Genomic DNA, 22,003 nt, shown 5'->3' on the forward strand with positions numbered 1-22,003 from the left:
TCCATTGTTGCGCTGTATTTCATTTTATTGGTCTCTCTGTCTATGCTTGCATTAATGACACACATTTAAAAGAATAAGATAGCTTTATTAAAGGTATTGATGTCTATAATTGAAAATATGTTCTATTCTTCCTTATTCTAAAATATCACCCTTATTATTCTAGACCTTTTGCATTTCTACATAAATTTTGATACCAACTTGAGTATCAAAAATTCTATTGGAACTTTAATTGTTACTGCATTAAACCTATAAAAAATTTTAGGAAGGACTGACCTTATCACAACATTTGCTATATCCAACCAATGGACATGGCATATTGCTACATTCATGTGTTCTTCAATAACTTGGTGTTTTTTCAGTTTCTAGTAATGAAGTCATGCAGTGCTCATTAGGTTTTTCCTTAAGTATATTACAGACTTTTTCTAGTATCAATAATTGTTTAAAATTTTCTATTTTCTATATGATAAAAAATGTTTTATTTAAAGACACAAAAATGCCTTTTAAAATAGATTATCTATTAGAATATACATTTAAAAAAGACTTCCCTTCAGTTGTAACATAAGCACTTGGCAATGTGAGAACAATGATCTAGACTTCGGTCTCTTGCAGTGAAATATGAAATATGAGGACAAATCAAAGTTGATACCAGAAGGACAGTCACTACTTAAACATCTGTAAGTTGAAAACAAACAAAAAAACATTTCTAGCTTTTCATGTCTTTTACACATCCCTGCTTTCTAAAGGCTCACCATATATCACAAAGTTTCTATAACCCAATTTAATGTACATAAATTCTATATTAAACTTTATGTAGGGAATTTGCTTAGATTTTTCCATATTCGATGCAGGGCACCTTTGACCTCTTTGTTCCTCAAGCTGTAGATCAAGGGATTCAGCATGGGGATCACCAAAGTGTAAAACACAGAGGCCATTTTATCAGTATCGAAGGAGTGACTGGACTTGGGCTGCACGTACATAAAGAACAGAGTTGCGTACAGTATGACCACCACGATCAGGTGTGATCCACAGGTGGAGAAGGCCTTGTGCCTACCCTCTGCAGAGTGCATCCTGAGGATGGCCAGAAGGATCAGCACGTAAGACACAAGGACGATCGAAAGAGACGAAACCAAATTGAATGCTGAAAAGATCAGTATTATCAACTCAATTTCACGTGTGCTTGAGCACAGCAAAGTTAACACGGGAAGGCTGTCACAGTAGAAATGACGAATGACATTGTTGCCACAGAAGGATGAAATAAAAATCTTTATGGTGGTTATCAGAGAGAGAAAGGCACTGTAGACATAGGGGACTGCTACCAGCACCCAGCATACTCCTGGTGACATGATGACTGTGTAGAGCAGAGGGTTACAGATGGCCACATAGCGGTCATAGGCCATTGCTGACAGAATGAAAAGTTCACTAATGATGAACGTGATGAAGAAAGCTAGTTGTGTAGCGCACCAATTATATGAGATAGTGTTTTGATTTGTTACAAAATTGACCAACATTTTGGGTCCCACAGCTGTTGAATAACCAAGGTCGATGAAAGCCAGGTGTCTGAGGAAGAAGTACATGGGTGTCTGCAGCCTGGAGTCCACCTTGGTGAGGATGATCATGCCCAAGTTGCCCACCACTGAGAAAGCATAGATGACAAGAAACACCCCAAAGAAGGGGGCCTGCAGCTCAGGGCGGTCTGTGATTCCCATGAGAATGAATTCTTTCAGCACTGTTAGGTTTTGCTGGTCCATCCAGGTTTATCAGAAAACCTATTCTGGATGGAGACATTGGTATAGTCAATAGCTGTCGTGTAGTATCATCTGGTAATTTTTTAGTATACAAGGTTGGTATAAAGTAAATAAATCCAAATATGCCAGTTAAACTGTATAAAAATTATCCACCTCCAGCAAGTAAAACATATATACTTAGTAAGATAAGGATAGAGTTAGAGATAGAGAAAGATTTGTGATTTTTCCCCTGAGGAATATGATTTCCCCCCAAATACTCGATACTGTTGAAAAAATTTTTGTTATCACAACTGGAGGAGGTGCACAGCTGGCATGTAATGGTTAGAGTCCAGTGAGGCTGCTAATTATTCTACTATATTGAGATAGTGACCCCCAACAAAGAATTATACAGCCCCAAATGCCAAGAAAACCAAGAGCGGCAACCCCTGATGTGCATATGGATATAGATACAGGCAGATATAAATATAGATAAAGGAAGCAAAAATGAAAAATGGTCAGATGTTTAGGTATTGGGTTTATAGGTGATTATTAAACTTTTTTGTTGTCTTTTATGTAATGACAATTGCCTAATTGCATTTACCAAATCACAAACACATAAGATGACATAATACATATGTTAATTACATAATAGACCTTTCAAAATCAAAATTTCAATGATATATAGAAACATTTAGAATCCTCTGCTTTCAAACATATTCCTTTGAAAGCCATTATGCCTGCAGGTGGTATAGAATGAAATATTTAACACACAACCAATATTGGACAAAGGTGTATAAATATGGAAACTTTAAAAGATCATTGTGTAGATTATTCATCTTTATATAGGGAAATATACATAGATAAGTACAGTCTCTGTTATACCTACATTTGTGGTGTACACAAAGGAATACTTTGAGCAAATGATGTAATTTTTCTTAATTCCTATACATATCAGCAAAATCAACTGTTTCCTGTAGGGTCATTGGGAAGACAAGTGAGAATTAAATATTTCTATGTGTCTATAGTACCTGGGAATATCTGTCTAATATTAAGTACATAGAGCCTATTTTGTGTGTCAGTTTTTATTTTTTAAGTATAGACAATATGTTGCTAAAATGGATTATTTTTATATATGTATATATAAAATCTTTTTGTGTGACTTAAGTTCTTTGTCAGGAGTATGATGATGAATAGATTGAGTAGTTTTGTTATCCAGGTAGCTGTCCCAGTGCACCCCGCTCCCCATCCATGATCCAACTCCATGATTACAACTGGAACATAAATGTATTGTTATTTTGGATAATTGTCTACTTTACTTAAAGAATTTAGTAAAATTTAACATAAAACCTAACATATTCCCTCCTCTCCAGATGTCTTATAACTGACATATACTAGGTTGTTTGTAACATACAGAGTGTATTTTGTCATGGTAGACCTAGGCTAGTATGAAGAAATTGAGCAAATTAAGAGAAAGTAAGGTCACTGGAATTGATTTTTACATAATGAACTTTTACATACATTCCCTTTAGATAAAGAGATTCTTTATACATACGGTAGGTATAAAACTACTATATTACATAACAGCATACTAGCAAGATAACAGTCAAAGACATATATATCTACATATCTACATAAATATATATAGAGATATATCTTTCATAATGTTATTTTAATTCTGTCTCCACATAAAGACCACAGAGGACTCTTTCATAGTATTATAGAGCATTTAATGCAGGCATAAATAAATATAATGAAATATAATGAAATAAAGACATATATATATATGTGTGTATATATGCTAATAAGCCTTTTTATAAAAAATACCAGAGGGTGGCAGGCTAAAGTAAAATATTAGTTGTTCAAATAATTGTATATATGCTTTCTCAAAAAAGAAGGAAAATATAATTGATTCTGTCTACAAGGAAAATAATGTCAGGAGCCTCTGAATGACTTATAAGAAAGCAAATTAAAAAATATTGTATTTAAAGCATTAAATTATAAATGTGTTTACATAAAATCCACAAATTTTTCCCATAAAACATTTATAAGGTTGTGAGTTTCTGATATCCTATCCTGTTTTGATGTACATATCATTTTTATGTTAAAAATACTGAACTACTATTAAGCAAAAAAAAATTTAAATGGATGGAATAAGAAGCAATCTGAATTTTATTGAAGTGCATGAAAGCCTTTCATGCACTTCAATAAAATTGAAGTTGATAGTGAAACTTCTATCAGTAAGTGCTGATTTTCTGTAGGATTAGGGAAGATAGAAGTGCCTCCCCCTACCAGGTTTGCACTTCTATGGAAAGCATCCAACTGCTTTTTCATAGCTTACTATCTGTGTTGATTATCAGGTTATTATTTTTTAAAGCTATACTCTGTGAGGAAATATGTGCTTTCTGGCAGATTCCAATGGAAATTGAACTGGGTGTACATTATGCCATCACTATAAAACTTAAAAGTTTTCTAAGCTCCAAAAATTGGTTTTCCATCTCAGTACAAGGTGGAAACCTCCTTTTAGCTCATCAAGATTATCAGGAAAAAATTCACATTCATACATTAATTTAAATATTTATTAATGATTGCAACATTTTTGAGAAAGGAATAAAAAGAGCCTAGAGTGACTAAATGACTAAGGATTTGGAAAGTCATCGAACTAGAAACTGCATACCTGCAGCTTCATAATTCTGCCGGAATTTTATTTTAGTTTTTTATTCCTGACTCTTTCGTTAGGCTTTCATGACTCTTGGTTTTGTCTTCTGGATTAAGTATTTATATGAAATATAAATTTTACATAAACAATTAGGCACTGACATTTCAAAGATGCTTTTTTCTTTTTGCATTTGAGAAAATATTTGAAAAATAGGTATAAAACATATTTAATCTGAAGAAAAAAAATCAGTTCTATTCTGCTCATGCATTATTAATAACATTATACATGCAGAAGTGAATCAGAAATCTTATTATTTTCCTAAGCTTTCCATGGACAGATATTATCTCGCAAATATTACCAAAACAATTTGGTTATGAGTATAATACAGTATCACATGAAATACTCTTTACCTGTAATGAAACCTCTCTCTTGGTATCTCCATGTGCCTTATGATATGGAATAGTGATAATAATTTATAGATTCTTTTTTGTTATTTAGAATACTCCCTGAAGAGATACCAAGCAATTTTGGGATTGTCCCTGAAGAATGTGAAAGCTTAGCAGCATCCAAAGTGGTCTGTGTATTAATTGCCTAGACCAATATGTATTCACCAGAGAGTTAGATTTATTATTTTCTTTTTGTATTACGTTCTTACTTTTTACTCTTGATTAACTTTTTTTCTTTCTTTCTTCTTTCTTCTTTCTTTCTTTCTTTCTTTCTTTCTTTCTTTCTTTCTTTCTTTCTTTCTTTCTTTCTTTCTTTCTTTCTTTCTTTCTTTCTTTCTTTCTTTTTCTTTTTTCTTCTTCTTCTTCTTCTTCTCCTCCTCCCTCCTCCTCCTCCACTCCTCCTCACCTCCTCCTCCTTCTTCTTCTTCTTCTTCTTGTTTTGATGGTTAGTTTTTATGTCCAATGGCTAGAGAATGGTGCCTAGTTCTTTACTCAAAGCTCGGTCTAGATGTTGCTGTGAAGATTTTTTTTGAAAAACAAGTTGACATTAATCAATACATTTGATTACAGCTAATTACCCACCAGAATGTGAGGAGGTGTTGTCCAATCATCTGAGGTCCTTTAGAAGCAAAGACTGAGGTCTGTGTGTATGTGTATGTGTGTGTGTGTGTGTGTGCCATTTGCTTTTAGATTTCTCCAATGGATATAGACCAATGCTCACTTTAGGGTTAATTATTCTCTACTGGGGTAGACTTTCTTGAGTACTCAACGTAAAGCTCCATTTCTACTTTCTGTGCAACAAATTGGAACAATTCCTGCCTCTGTTTGAATTCTGGGCACTGCTGTCTTTAATCCTTTCAGATGATTTTTTTTTCTCTTTAGTCTTAGGTGTTTGTTTGCCAGTTGCCTGTGCTGATCAGTAGTTCTGTGGAGCAACTGAGAAGGATTCCTTGCAGAGATCCACTTTCCTTTCTCTATGAAGCTCCTTATCTTTGGTACTCTGTCTTGCAACTCAAGCTACCTTGATCTCACTGGACTCTCAACTCTGACTCTTCAACTGAATTCTTCTAGGTTTCACTTAAGTTTGACCACATGGCAGTGCAGCCTGGAATCACTCTTAGACCAGGCAGGATGGGTAATTATAGGATTCACCTCATTTGTTCCTCATCTCTCAGGGAAACTGTCCTTCATCGCCTGGTGTCAATGTTATGAAAACTGTTGTTTCTTATATCTTTCTCAATGTTTTGTTGTATTTTCCTTTTTTTAATGGGTGGTTTAGTTCAGTCTCTGTTACACCATATAAGTTGGAAGCAGAAAGAGTTTTCAACATGCCTTCTGGTGAGCTCTGGAATTCATTTTTTGATTCTTTTAAAAGTATTAATCTTTTTTTCAAGCTTCTAAAAAACCACATAAATATGAAGAATGTTATTGACTTCTTCTTACAAATATGCCAAGACTCTAATCATTTCTCATTCTCTGACTTTCCATGCTGGCTTAAGCCTCTGTTCTCTCCCAAGTTATCATGAATAAACCCCTGCATGATTTCTCATTTCCAAGACTTGATATCTTACCGTCTATTATTTGCATAGCTGTCAGAGCTGTCATTTAACAAAAGATACAGTAAATCACTCCTTCACTCTAAATCCTCCAGGGGTTCTTTTATCAATCAGAAGAAAGGGCAAGTTTTACAAGAGTCTATATGATCCTACTGGGTCAAAATCTGTTACAAGTCTATCCTTATCTCCTCTACTTCCCAATCACACCTTATGCTCCAACCATCTTTGACTCTTATGTTCCTTATAACAATAATATCATCACTTAAGAACTGTTTCATTGACAGTTCTCCTTCTGTGGACCAGCAAAGCCTAGGTCTCTTCCTCTACATGTCCATATAGTGTGCTCACTATCCTTCTCAAGCGTTCATTTAAACGTCATCCTCACAGAGGTCTCAATGACAACCTTAGCTAAAATTTGAACTCCGTTCTGGTTACTTGCTTTATTTCATTTTCATATTACTCGGTACCATCTATTATACTATATAGCCCACTTCCCATTCTGCCTGTATTTTGTGTTTTCCCTAAGCTCCGTAAAGCGAGTGGTTTTTGTTGTTAAACTTAACAATACATGTTTATTTCCTTGAATGTATACACTAATATAAAACTATCGGGCATCTTTTTTATTGTCCCTTTACCATGTTAGGCACTACAGATAAAATTATGAATGTAAAATACAGGCTGGCTTTATAAAAATAAATATTTAGTTAGAGCAAATAGGCTACATGTGAGAATATATAAGAACGTCATCTGGTCTAAACTTGAGAGTAAAGGTTACTATCTAAAGTAGGAACAGAGTGTAGTCATCAGTTAGTGACACATTTTGTTTGAAAACGATGAAAAATTTTCTTTATTTCTGTGCTTATCATACATTGTATCTTGTCCATCTCATGGAAGTAAAAGCACATGGTTAAACGATCCTGTTATAATATACATTGTCTAATACATAATCACTTGCTAGCACATCTTACAGTGAATTTTCAATAGGATATTTGCACACAAAGTCCAGGATCTAGTCAGGGCATTTTTCACCTCTTTGTTCCTCAAACTGTAGATCATGGGATTCAGCATGGGTATCACCAAAGTGTAAAATAAAGAGGCCATTTTATCAGTATCAGATGAATTTTTGTACTTGGGCTGCACGTATATAAAAAAGAGAGTACCATAGTATAAGACCACCACCATCAGGTGTGATCCACAGGTGGAGAAGGCCTTGTGTCTGCCATCTGCAGAGTGCATCCTGAGGATGGCAACAAAGATCAGCAAATAGGATCCAAGAACAATCAGAAGAGTTGACACCAAAGTAAAAGCTGAAATTATGAGAATGAATAATTTAATTTCATGTGTGTCTGAACACAGCAAAGGTACCAATGATAGACTATCACAGTAGAAATGCCTGATGACATTGTACCCACAAAATGACAAAATGAAAATTTTTATAGTGATCAGCAAAGACAAAAGGATACTGTATAGATAGGATATTGCCACTAGCAACAGACATAATCTTTGTGACACGATGACTATGTAGAGCAGAGGGTTGCAAATGGCCACATAACGGTCATAAGCCATTGCTGACAGAAGGAAAATTTCACTAGTAATAAACATAATGAAGAAAGAGAGTTGGGTGGCACACCAATTATAGGAGATTGTATGTTGATCTACAAGAAAATTTACTAGCATTTTTGGTCCTACAGCAGTTGAATAACCAAGATCAGTAAATGCCAGGTGTGTGAGAAAGAAGTACATGGGTGTCTGCAGCCTGGAGTCTATCTTGGTGAGGATGATCAAGCCCAAATTGCCTACCACTGAGACCACATAGATGATGAAGAACACCCCGAAGAAGGGGGCCTGCAGCTCAGGGCGGTCTGTGATTCCCATGAGAATGAATTCTTTCGGCACTGTTAGGTTTTGCCGTTCCATCTAGACCATTAAGGGAAACTACTGTGGGGGAAAGAAAAAAAAGCATTAGAAAAGTCATTAGATTTCAGAAGATATCATCTGGTAACCTTTTAGTTTGCAAACCCATTATAGGTAACTCAAATCCAAGGATTTTAGGTACAACGATTTAAATTGAGACCCACCTCCATCAGTAAATGTAGAACCAAATTTAGAAAACATTGTAACCTAACAGATATAGTAACTATTTTATTTTTTGTGCCACAAAGTGCTTATCATTGCAAAGTATATACAATCCTTTATGGTTCTGTCAATAGAATATCATTAGAAATATAAAGAAACATAGACATAGACAATAGAACAAAGGTTATTAGAGAGATGAAAGGGGAGGTAGATAAAGTTAAAAGGGGTCAAATATAGATGATGGAAGAAAATTTAACTTTGGGTGGTGAACATTCAATGCAAAATACATATGACGTGTTATTAAATTATATACTTGAAACCTACATACCTTTATTAACCAATGTCACTCTAATACATTTAATTGAAATAAAGAACAGTTTAGCTTACATTGGGAAATCTGATATTTTTTAAATGTTTTTTTTATTTAAAAGACACATATTTGGTTAAATAGATTTTAAAGAAATTTTAGAAGAAATTATAATACAAAGTAATATAGCCCTCCACCTCTTGACCCTGCAACTTCAGTCCCACTCTCCAAAGAAAATCATTGCTAACTCATCTAATAGATTTTGATTTACTTCTCTATGTTATAACTGCCATATGAAAATGGTATTCTCATTCCACTATCCATTTGATTTTCTAAATTTAAATTCCACTATGCTTTTATAGGTTTTAAATTTTAATTTAAAGGTTGTTTTTTCTTTAACTCTATTTATTTAATTCCTTTCCATTTTCATTGTTTTAAAGACAGGTCCTTCATATATTTTATGGAAAAAAAAATCATCTAAATTGTTTACAGAATCTTTCAGAGTATAAAAATGATGACCACACTGCAAATCATCTTAAGAGGATAGCAAAATCCTGAATTTAAAAAAATATATAATAAAAAGCAATATATTCATGACTACCATTTCACTTACATAGATATTATCTTAAATAGTATGCACATATCATTGATATCTATTCCAAAATTGAATAAAAATATGTTATACTATGTTGAAGCTTGGTTGATCGAGTTTGGCTGAATGTTTGAGTTTTGGAAAATCTATATTATTTACTACATTATCAGATTGAATTAGAAAAAAATGAGCATTAATAAATGAACAAATAGTACTATTTAGAGTGTACAAAAAAATGAAATTAAGAAGTAAAGGGAAATTTCCAACTTGATAGAATATCTTAGAAAATATAGACTGAACCTACCGTTAAAAGAAGAATTAAAAATTTATGAGAAACATTATAGAAGTCCTAAATAAATTGGTAGAAATTCTATGCTCTTAGATTGTACTATTCACTATTATAAAAATGTGAATTCTGTTTAAATTAATCTATTTGTTTAACATAAAATATATTTAATATAAAATAGTGGAGCATTTTATATAATTTGACATGGATTTAAATGTATTTTTAAACTATAAATTATAAAGAATAAGCAAGACAGTTTTGAAAAGACCTGCATTATCAGATATTAAAACTTATAAAATTAGATTTGTTGAGACAATGTGGCATAGACATGAAAATGAGCAAACATACTAATGGATCACAATCCACAATTCAGAAACTCATGATGACATAGAGCTATGGTCTGTGACATAGGTGGCCTGTTAAGACAGTCAGATAAAAACGGTCTATTCAATACATAGAGCTGGAAAAAGTGATTATCTCTGTAGAAGATGATGAAATTGAATGTTTAGTTCATCTGTATAAAAATCAATCCAACACTGGTCAAGAACTTAATGTCAGGAAAAAAAAAAATGTTTAAGCTCCTATAGCCTTAAAACTGAAACTTCTGAATGCCACTAAATAAATTTAAGTTTCAAGAAAACTAAAATAGAAATTCAAGATTAATTTAACAGATTAAATCTGCCTCAAAAATTTATTCTTCCTAAAACTCTATTCTGAATATTAAAATATTTACCAAAAAAGTAAAAATAAGCATTCATTAGGAGCAACCAAATAAGGAAAATGGCAAAATTTAATGTCTTAAGCTATGAAAAATTATATCCAAAGAAAGACAGATTCTACATCAGTTTTTATATTTGTCAAACCTCTTCATCCTGACATCCACCTTATTCTACAAATCCCTGAAGTACTTCTGAATCTCAATTGAGTTGATAGTTTTATCTGACCCACATCTCCCCACTGCAGCTGCCAAAGCACTAGTTAGAGAGAAACAAGAGACTGAGCAACAAGCCTGACCCTTTTGTGAAGGAAGCAAAAACTTCAGAGTTGCACCAGGACATAGGAAATGGACCTGAAGCCCAAGGATATTTTCCTTTGCAAATGCAAACTCCCAATCTCAACTAAATATTCTATAAAATTATGCAAATAACCTCAAAAGAGATAAATGGGATGGTAAAATTCAGAACATCATATTCTTATTCAAAGAAGTGACAGAAAGAAAGAAGGAAAGAAGATTAAAAAAAAAAACCAGAATTTTAGTTTTTCACTATTAAGTATAATGTTGGCGGAGGGTTTATCATATATTTTTAAATGACTCAAAATATGTCAAGCTCAGCAGTCTTTGGGTTAGTTAGAAGTAGCAAAAATTTACACATATTATTTGAAAATAATAAAACATGGACCTACAACATACTTCTCTCATCTAACAGCTAAAAATGCCATGAGCCCCTCTATACATTTCCATTCCTTGGTATGTGAAAAACACTACATTATCTCAATAAGAGACCACTAACTCTGCAATTATGTGACAGCACCAACAGATACAAAACCAACGTTAATCTTTTCTAGTTATAGCTTTGGAATCTGACAAAATATACTGCTTCACATATCCTACTTAGCAAATATCCGCATTTTGTAACTTAAGACGTGCAGTGGTAAACTCACTGGGTGTGGGATTCAGCGCCAAACCCCAAACCACTATTATGTGGCTTGTCATAAAAGTTGAAGATTTTTTTAAGAAACTGTACTTCTTCATTATAATTATATGCCATTATGCTAGATTCTCAAACATGTTGGCAAAATTCAGTGAGTCGAGTCACGCGATTTGTGTTGCATCTGTGCCATGTAAGTGAGACTCATAGAGAGGTGTGGGAAGGTCTCTTACTTTTTTCTTTCCAACCTTCAAACTATATTTTTCTTTTTCACGTTTGATATGTGTGATTTATAACATGAAGAACAACAGATTAAGAAGAAAACTTCCCTAAAGCATTTTGGCACATTACAAGTGAAGAAAGCGAATAAACAAGCCGAGAACTCTGAAGTGTTTAAGGAATGGTATGTTAATTTTTTCCAAGAATTGATCTGGCTTGACCCTTTAATTGTACTGATTTAAAACTTGGTTTTGCACACACTGTAAATGTGTTAAGAGCAACTTCTCAGCTTTTATCCTCAGGATTCATATGAAAAGAAATTTAATGCAAAGATATTAGGGGCAAAAGACATCCTATCATTATGGTGCCATGGACATATGTGTCTAAGTCAAAGAGTCTATTGTATATTATTTTGGCTTTGCCATCAACTTGGTCTTGCAAATATCACTATAGCAGATACATATTTCTCCCCATTCCTTATCGGTTTGTGCCACCTCTGAGTTGGCCTACAGCCACAGTAGACTTTTTTTTAGAATGCTGGCAGTTTCTCATATCATTTTAACAAATTTATTGGGGTGTGACATTGGTTAATAAAGTTATATAGATTTCAAGTCCATCTCAAGTGTTTTACTTATTTTTCTGAGGGCAAACGGTCTTGGGAGCTTCCTCAGTCCATGTGCAAGGGAGGCTGGAAGTACCTGAGATTTAACGTGTCAGGGAGCAATGCACCACAGATAAGGACACGGATCAATGGATGAACACCCAAGCTTTCCTATCCTTCTTGAAGATCCCTGAAGGACACTTCACTGCACCTCAAATGATAAAACCTTAGCTGCTACAGCAGTAATCCACACTCTATTCACACATCATTGGCTTCCTGCCTTCCCAGTCCTTACTTCCTTATTTCCTTATTTTCATTTCCTGAAATAACCTACCAAATAAACATAATATACCCAAGTCTTCACCTCAGGGTTTGCTCTTGGTGGAATTGTGTAAAACCAGTTTCTTATAGGGTATTAGTAAAACAAGATCACAAACATCTATAGCACAAATGAAACTTTGCATGTTAATAAGAGATAGTGAATATATCACATTACTGAATAATTGGAGGTCTTATTAGAAATCTATTAGTACTTGAGGCACAGGTACACACGGAGCATCTGTAACTTTGTCCCAACCATCAGCATTTTGCTTAGATCACATTGTAGGTGAAGCTTTCCAAAAATGTTTATACCGACCTCAGAATGTTTATGATTTCGCATCCTCATATAAATATCGAAATCTTAACAAATAGAAATTAGGAAGCTTACGACCCTCAAAAAACAAAATAATTGTGGAAAAACACTTTACTAGAAATTATAGTCATAAAAAGTTATTACTAATATGTGTGTTATAATTTACAGAGTCTGACATTGGTGATTATATTCATTTCTCAAATCTAAATTGAAGACAGGCATCAAAAATTGTCATTGCAGCTAGTCTAGTGATCAGGTGATCAGTGCCATCTACTCACCTAAAATGAGGTATGGCTTTGTGTTCCCCCACATGATGACTTACCTAACTGCAGTCAGAAGAACTTATGATTGTTTCTCTCCTTTGAGCCCCTCCCCTGGGAACTTGACTGCAATTTCTTGATTATTCTCAAAGCCTTGGAGAACAGGAAATTATGCTAGAGTCTTCGTTAATCATCCAGGGTACCTTTGATTTTCCTATTGACAAAGTGTTCTTTTACATATAATTCATCTACTTTACTTTGTTATTTGTTTATTTTTTACTGCATCACACAAATATCTGGATGTAAGTATATTTTCTGTTAGATATGTGTTTTGGTTCTCCATAAATTATGTCATATTCAGCATATTCCACAATGGTTTATTCCCAAGTATTTTGTCTGAAGATGAAGACAAAAATCTTTAAACATGTCCTATAGTATTTTAAAAATCCAGAAGGAACAAGAATTAAGAATATGTGCGTTACTCATGTTTTTTTAACATAAGTGACTAAATTGAATTAATGTACCCTCATTTCATATCCATAATCATCATCAGACTTTATTTTATATTTTCACTTCAATTTCCCATCTCCGTATTGGGGAAGTTGATATATGTCTTTTAAAAAGAAGACAGGCTTATAAAATAAATATAATGTATGTTTTCATGTGCGTACCTATGGTGTTATGAAACTCATTTTGATATCTAAATGTTCTCACTCAAGTAAAGGTTTTTGAAGTATATTCATTTTGGTACATGCACAACAGTATTTTGCGCACTTCTATTTAATAAATTGCTCTCTAATCTGGGTCTATTCCCATTTAATATATGTTTGTTACCATTGTAACAGGAATTAACTTACCAACTCTTAACATCTCTATGTATCACCATACTTAACAACTTTTTGTGTGTGTGGTCACCACTGATCCTTGAATGAACATATCTGTGAAATATCTCCTGGAGAGGGTCACTGATTTGAGTAAAATGAGCACATTTAATTTATTTAAATGAGGATAAATTTATATAACACTTCCTGTATCAATATACATTCTGCCCTCAATATACAAGAATTTCATACTCTGGACATTTAACTTATAAATATATACTGCTCACATATATAAGGGATTACAATAAATAATTAAATCATATTTAACTTTATAAAGCAAATATTGTTTTATTTGTCTTACTTACTACATTATTTTTAACAATAATCCAAATACTAACCTGGATTTGAAAGACAAAGATGCCATAAGCACAATCCATGTCAAGAAAAAAGTTTAAAAATTATAATTTTAATATTTGAATGTGCTTAATATTATTAAGATTGATAATTTTGGATACTGCTGATGAAGTAGTTACTGAAGTGACACAAAAAATGGATGTCCACTCAGCAGCAGAGACGGGTTGGCTGATGTCCAGATGTCTACTTTTCCTCCCGGGCACATGGCTAGACTTATTAATAATATACTTTCATGACTCCATGTCTCAATCAGTTTTTATAATTATGTAAACATTAATAATCTTTATCCTTCAGTCATGTATTATTCTGGATCTTTGACAGGTACATTTTATAAAGTGTGTTTTAAAAATCATTAGTAACCTTTTCCTATCATTATAGCTCAAACTGCTTTAGTTGTTAGAATCACTTTATAAGAAGTATATATTTTGATATTTAGTTATATATTATATATTTTAATATTCAGTTTGATAAGTTAGTTAACCCCAATGCATGTTCATTTTGTGAGAAGAAGTAAAGAATTCGTTATCACTGATATGTGTGTCAACAAAATTGTTCCGACCCTGTAATGGTTATTGTTTATAAAATTACTTTTCCAAGTATGAAAGAGTTAAAAGTGATCCTGTACAGAAGCTTGGAGTAGAAGGTGACAACCGGGCCAATCAAGGATGGAAGCATTTCAAGCTTCATAAAGTAATAGCTGTGCTTATTAGAAGGGACGAACATTTTTATAGCCTTTCACTGAAATACAGAAAGAAAAAACGAGAAGTAAGAAGGAGTAAGAGATAGAAGCTGGCATGATGGTTTAAGGTTGGGAGAATATTTGAGAAGGGCACGTGGGAAGTTCTTCTGCAGCGCGGTTCTTAAATCGCTCTAAGAATAAGGAGGCCTGATACTGTTTGACCTCCTTCCAGCCATGTCTGCAGTGAGTTTACTTCATTTTCGAATTATTTCTTCGAAAGGGCTTTTTCATTTCCATTGAGATAGAATTTTACCTTTGTGGCTGAGGTAATTTTACCTTTGACCTTAACAAATTTCAATTTTACCTTTGAAATTAAAAAATTCTGAATTGTGCTAATTTCTATTATCTTTACTTCCCATGTCACACCCCGTCTTCCTCACTTCTTTGTATGTTAGCAGTGTTTTACATGTACAGAGGGAGGTAGGGCATACAATGACTGTTAATTTATTTTTATTTTTATTTTTTTGGTCGAGGAGCATGAGTACCCTTGAGAATAGGTGTCACTTTCAAAACAATTACATATTTTTAGGTCTAATAACATTTTATTCCGAAACACAATGAACAAAAATGCTAAAATAAGTGGTGTTTATAGATATTATTTCATAATAAAGACAATTAACTCTACGAAAGAGTTTTTAGTATGAAAATATAACAGGAAAAGTTTATTTTACACCATTTTGTGATGAATATCAACATTTTGCCTTGCATACATGCACAAAGTGAGATGGAGAGAAAGTAGAATCTCCTTTAATATATGCTTTCAGTCTGTTTTGCCACATGTCTTATTCCCATGTATATATTAGCTTTTTAAATTTCATTTTTATTTTCCCCTAGAGGCTTATTATTTTGTTATATAAATTTGTTTTAAGTAGAAGATAAAAAAACATAAGTGGGTCCAAAATCGATGGATAATATGCTGCAAAAATAAAAATACTTTTATGAGTTGAACAAAAGATATCTGTGGCGAAGTAGATGAACTTACATTGACCACTTTCAGAGAAATGAGTCTCGCATACCTCCCCCATCACCTATCAGGGCTTCTCTGTTTAGAAATGATGAAAACTCTTCAGGAACTTTCTTTGATTTTAATCTATATATTCAAATTATTGTTTATTACTTATTTAAGTGGGTTTTCTTTGGTCAACTAGTGCATTTTTCTAAAGAGAAAATTGAGTATTTGAGATTGGAATAAAAAAAGATGAAGATTTTTCCCATTGAAATTAATGGGATTTTCAACTATTTATTGACTCTTCACTTAACAGCAGGATTTTCAGAAGCAAAAAGAAATCCTTAAATGACAATAGCTGTAGTTTTAAACTGACATGGGTTTGATCGATTGACATGAGTTATCCAGGAATCTCTTCAATGTGTCCTTAACATCCTTGTTCCTTAGGCTGTAAATGAGGGGATTCAGCATTGGTATCACTAGCATGTAGAAGACTCAGGCTATTTTATCAGCATCTAATGAGTGTTTGGTCCTCGGATGCAAATACATGAAGAGAAGAGTCCCGTAGAACACAGTGATAGCCATCGCGTGAGATGCACAGGTGGAAAAGACTTTTTGTCGCCCCTCTGAAAAATGTATCCTCAAAATGACAAGGATGATGTTGAAGTAGGGTATTAGAACAATAATCATAGAGAAAAACAAATTGGTCCCTGAAAAGGTAAACACAGCTGTTTCTGGAATGTAGGTATCAGGACAGGACAATGGCAACAAAGGGATGTTATCACAGTAAAAATGGTTGATTACACTGGAAGAGCAATAGACACAGAGAATATACAAAAAGAGACAGTCAGTGCTGTGGTCAGCCTGAGGAAGTACGTGAGGGACACCAGAAAGCAAATCTGTGGAGACACCACCACTATGTAGCACAGGGCATTGCAAATAGCCACGTGGTTGTCATAGGCCATTGCAGCCAGCATGAAAATCTCAGCCACGACACAAACTAAGAATCTACCCAGCTGGGCTGCACATCCATTGTGGGATATGGTTTTCTTCAAAACCAAGAAATTAACCAGCATTTTAGGGGCAATGACAGTAGAGTTTCCAAGATCGATGATGGCCAAGTGTCAGAGGAAAAAGTACATGGGGGGCTGAAGTTAAGAGTAAACACTGGGGAGGGTGAAGATGCCCACGTTCCCTGCCACGGTCAGCCCATAGATGACCAGGAAAACCAAGAAAAGAGGAATCTGGAATTCTGGACGGTCTGAGACTCCCATGAGAATGAACTTAGTCACCTGAGTGAGATTCCCTGGAGCCATAGACTTTGTTGCTTTCATCATTGAATGGGGGAAACAAAAGAGATTACTAGACAATGAAATAGTTTTTGTTAGATGCCAGATTATTAACCATTTAAGTGTTCACAGATACTTAAATTTTCAGATTTTGTTTCTCACCCAATATCTACCACACTACTCTGCTTCAGCGTCCCACAGACTCCATCTCAATACTGTTCCTTCTTAGTATCATTCAGAAACTTGTGTCTTCTTCGATTAATCACATTTCTTTTCTTCTAAATCAGCCCATCCTGCCCTTTATCACTCTGACTTCTAGTTCAAACTCTTCTCTATTATTTTATTCTGATAGCAATCCCTCCCCTTTTCCAGCTTTTACATTTTCCTTTAAATTGTTTAAGACCTTTTTTATTTTTTCAAAGTTATTACTTACAGTTTTGATTTGTTAAAATTTGATCACTTTGTTTGGATAGAGAAGTGATAGGGGAGAGTGCTATCATTGCTTAGTGTGTAATGTACTGTGTCCAGCACTGAGCTTGGCATTTTGAAACCTTGTTCTCCTTATTCTGCAGGAGTGTCCTAGAAGGTGGATGTAATTACTTGTATATCTGATGAGACAATTGAGGCTCAATGAAATAAGTTAGTTGAAGAGTCTGTATAAGATATTGGTTAATGGAAAGGTTTTATGGTTTTGTTTTATGCGTTTTGTTTGCTTGTTTGGTTGGTTAGTTGGTTAGTTGCCTGTTACTTCACTAATTACCAGCTATGTGATTTTTTTTCAAGTATTTCTATTGTCTTGTGTGAATTAAATGAGATAGGTCAGTTAGCATAGAGCCTACTAACATTAAATGCAAAATAATTGTTACCAATAGTTATTATTATTAACATGTTTTGAATAATTTTTTAAACAGGGTTTTTTTTTTTTTTATTTCAGTCTCAGTAAGTTATTCAGCCAGACTGAGTGCTTTAATAGTTGACATAGAAATAGCAAGTGAATTATTATTTTGCATCTTCAAAAACCTGGGACTCATAATATGTTACCTTACAATCTAATTCTCTTAACTCTGTGGTGTTTGTTTGTTTGTCTCAATTCAAAGATGCTTAATTTTGTGCATCAAATATGTGTCTGATGAGCTCATCTGATGTTGTAGCAGTTCTCCACACATCTTGTCTTCCAACACTGCATCTGAAAAGAACTGCACAAGTAAGCTCTTGGTGGAAAACACTGCAACATCACTCGCTTTGACCAAAATATTTCCTGCTCATTTGCTGCACGTCAAGCAATTCGGTACATGTTTCGCTCCGAGACAATATATTTGATAAACTTATCCTTAATTTAACAAGAACAAAAAAGCATCAACAATAGCAATTATTAATTGTCTACTATGAACTAGTATGTATCCTTACATGTTATGAATTCCATTGTCTACTGAAATTTAACTGATGGCAAAGCTAGGATTGCTTTTTATTCTGGTAAGTACATGTCACTGAAATATAGTTCCTGATAAAAGCAATTTTAAATTTTTACAAATTGCTTTTTCAAATTTGTTTTTTAAATTAAATTTATTGGGGTGACATTTTTTAATAAAATTATAAAGGTTTCATGTATATAATTCAATAATAAAATATCACCTGTATATTGCATATTTGACTTTGAGTGATAAATACACTATTAATTTTTTTTAATATAAACATTTTATAGGTCTACTAAAATAACATTCTCAGAAAAAAAATTTAAATACAACTAATGTTAATCATTTTATCTTTCAATTTGGATAAGAAATGATATTGTAATTTTTAAATATCTTCTGATATGATTTTAAGAGTACATTCCATTGATTATTAATTGTAGACTTTGTCTTAAATTTATTTAGACATCAGTTGTGCTAGGAACAAACAATGCATCCTGATTGAGCTCTCAGTGTCCCCAGAAACATAGACATGAACTATTGACACCAGCAAAACTTGGTCTTTCTTGAAGACATAGATCATATGTTACAAAAACAAGTAAGAATCTTCCTGACTGGCTAGAGTGATCCCTAAAACATCCATAAATTCTGCCTGTTCTATGACAAAACACATTCCTTTTTATAGTAAGATGAAATATACTCCCTGTAATGGCTATTCGTTATTCTATATAAATGCTCAAGCGGTTTAATTTATCAGTAAGATTGCTGTGTACTATTGTTTAAGTCAGATCATCATCACTTATAGTTAGCAGTTAGTGGGCAGAGAACAATTGCCCACTTGGAAAAGAGAACAATTTTGTTAGAGAATTTTGTTACAGAAAAGAGAACAATTTTGTTAGAGAATGTGCTTAATTTGGTTGATCCCTACAGAGTAGTGACAATCTAAATTGCAACATTGTATGAGCTCATCTCTAAAAATTTTCTAACTCAGATCTTCTTGGTTATATCTAAAAAAACTCATCAAGATTTTTTCCAGATCATGGCCTACGATTTAATTAAGCCAAATTAAGAACTGAAATACAGCTTAACAGTCCTGAGAAAAAAATGAAATACTGTCTTTTGAAACAACACAGATAGATCTTGAGATAATCATGTTAAGGAAAATAAGTCTGACAAAAAAGTTAAAAACCACATGATTTCACTCATATGTCAGATATAGTCCTGAAAACAACAAACGAGTAAGACAAACAAACAAAAACTCATAGACACAGATAACAGTTTTGTGGTTAACAGAGGGAAAGTGGGAGGGAGGAGGTAAAAAAGGGTAAAGGGGGTCAAATATATGGTGATGGAAGGAGACTTGACTTTGGTGGTGAACCCACAAAGCAATATACAGATGATATATTATTGAATTGTAGACTTGAAACCTATATAATTTTATTAAACAATGTTACCTCATTAAATTTAATTTAAAAATTAATAGAAAAAATATTGTTGTCTTAAAAGAAACTTAAACTATACAAATCTGTTGAAATATATGGATCTTACCTAGATCCTAATTCAAATAAACTATGGGAGGAAGGACATATATAAGAATTCTTAATATTAAGAAATTTAAAAAATTAGCAATGATAATGATGATGTGTTTGGGTTTATAAAATAATTATTATTCTTAGAGATACATAATTAAATGCTTATGGATGAAACTATAAATAGTCAGGATGGTGGAAGTTGGGAGATAGGACTGGCCATGTTCATAAATGGCTGAAACAGGGTGATGGGCACATGGGAACTCATTATACTATTTTGTCTGTTTTTATTGCATGCACAAAATTTTTCAAAATTAAAAAAAAAGCAGACCTAAGAATAAGAAAGAAATAAAATAAAAACTTTGGTGTATATGATGAAATTTATTTTTTAAAAAGTGATCAGGAGTCACAAGAGAAAATCAGCCCCAGTATAAATCTTGACATTTATCTGTTCAATGATAAACCTATTTAAGAAAATAGCACAGGATTTAGATCTGAAAGTGTGTGTTCATTGGCCAGGTTTATGATTAAAAGCCATGTGTGGTGCTAGGCTTTCTCTCCTAAGTTTATTCCCCTTTAGAATAATAATGAGTTTAAACGACCAAACACACATAATAATATACAACAGGGAAGATTACTTAAATGTGTAGATCAATAAATATATGAAGTAATTCCCTTAGATTTGTCAGTATTTGGTTACAAATTTAAAATAATCATATAAGTGAACTTCTGTCATCAGATGCATTTACTTTTAAAACAGTAAATATTGGACCACAAAAAATATTATAACTAATCATTGAAGAATATATATGGCCAAAGCTTTGAGACAGACATTTCATCCTTAAGCTGTATTTAAAATATTTGTTTTGTGATTATCAATACACACTGAAACATTATTCTATCAAGATTAAATCCAATAAATCATATTTTGATTATGATTTTTCATGTAGATCACCATAATTTCATTTGCTACATTACTATGGGCTTAATTTTACTTGGATAAGTAAGATAGTGAAAGACTGCAACGTTAAACACTTCAGCTATATTTTCTTGAATCGGATATTTCTACTAGATGACAAAATACAAGTAATTGTGAGTATAATGAAGTCAATATTAAAATATATCAAAAGGACTTAGAATTATTACGTGAAAATGACTATGATTTCTGAAGAGTTTAATAACATAGCATCACCTTTTAAAATGAATGTCAAACCACTTCTGAAAATACAATTTTAATAGAATGTAGACAATTCCCAGTATCTTTGGCTCAACATTGAAACACTAAGTTTTTAACAGAGGAGAAAAATAATAACAGGCACGTATAGAGCACAAGCAGCAGGAATAGACTTTTGAGCACATTACTTTATCTTCCCTTTATAACAACTCTCACAGCTCGTAAGTACCAGAACCAAGACCAATCTCCGGTCTCCGTCAGAGCGCATGCGCTTTGCACCTTTACACAGTTTCCTGTAATATCACAGCCAGCTTTATTCTGTAGCTGACTCCCGACCTGCAACTCCTAGTGAAATAAAACGCGATTCTTGATATATATTTAGATAAGTTTTAAACATTAAGACTACAGATACATAAAACAACAGTACTATGAAGTGGCTTCTACCTCTCAAAACTGGGAAAATAAACGGTAATTGATCGCTTCCTCATAAGAGCAAAATTCAAGCCCCCAGATAGCTGAATAAGTCAAATGTTTTCGTTTCCTCCACTGATAAATTTTCTTTATTGTTCTTGCTTTAATTTGATCAGTCTTCTTCCATTGGGGAAATGAAAGCATACACTCTATATGGAACATTCTTACTTAACTCTACAAAAGTAAATTTAATATTTTATATTTT

The 22,003-nt window shown here is 33.2% G+C and overlaps 2 protein-coding genes and 1 pseudogene across 2 annotated transcripts; all 3 read right to left on the reverse strand.

Annotated features, from left to right (window-relative positions):
* Positions 1 to 806: 806 nt before the first annotated feature.
* On the reverse strand, positions 807 to 1,748 carry LOC120606093 (olfactory receptor 8K3-like). Its single transcript, XM_039867206.1, has one exon. It carries the CDS (start codon positions 1,746 to 1,748, stop codon positions 807 to 809), a length of 942 nt encoding a protein of 313 aa, XP_039723140.1.
* A 5,588-nt stretch (positions 1,749 to 7,336) lies between these two features.
* Positions 7,337 to 8,299, reverse strand: LOC120606084 (olfactory receptor 8K3-like). The gene has a single exon (XM_039867199.1). It carries the CDS (start codon positions 8,297 to 8,299, stop codon positions 7,337 to 7,339), a length of 963 nt encoding a protein of 320 aa, XP_039723133.1.
* Positions 8,300 to 16,292: 7,993 nt separating this feature from the next.
* On the reverse strand, positions 16,293 to 17,496 carry LOC120606085 (olfactory receptor 8J2-like; annotated as a pseudogene).
* Between the last annotated feature and the right edge of the window lie 4,507 nt (positions 17,497 to 22,003).

Source organism: Pteropus medius, unplaced genomic scaffold (assembly GCF_902729225.1).
Source record: "Pteropus medius unplaced genomic scaffold, Ma_sr-lr_union100, whole genome shotgun sequence".
Classification (NCBI taxonomy): Eukaryota; Metazoa; Chordata; class Mammalia; order Chiroptera; family Pteropodidae; genus Pteropus; species Pteropus medius.

What these genes read in the sequence shown, in the direction of transcription:
- LOC120606093 (XM_039867206.1), bottom strand. Translation starts at nt 1,748, where the DNA reads ATGGACCAGCAAAACCTAACAGTGCTGAAAGAATTCATTCTCATGGGA.
- LOC120606084 (XM_039867199.1), bottom strand. Translation starts at nt 8,299, where the DNA reads ATGGAACGGCAAAACCTAACAGTGCCGAAAGAATTCATTCTCATGGGA.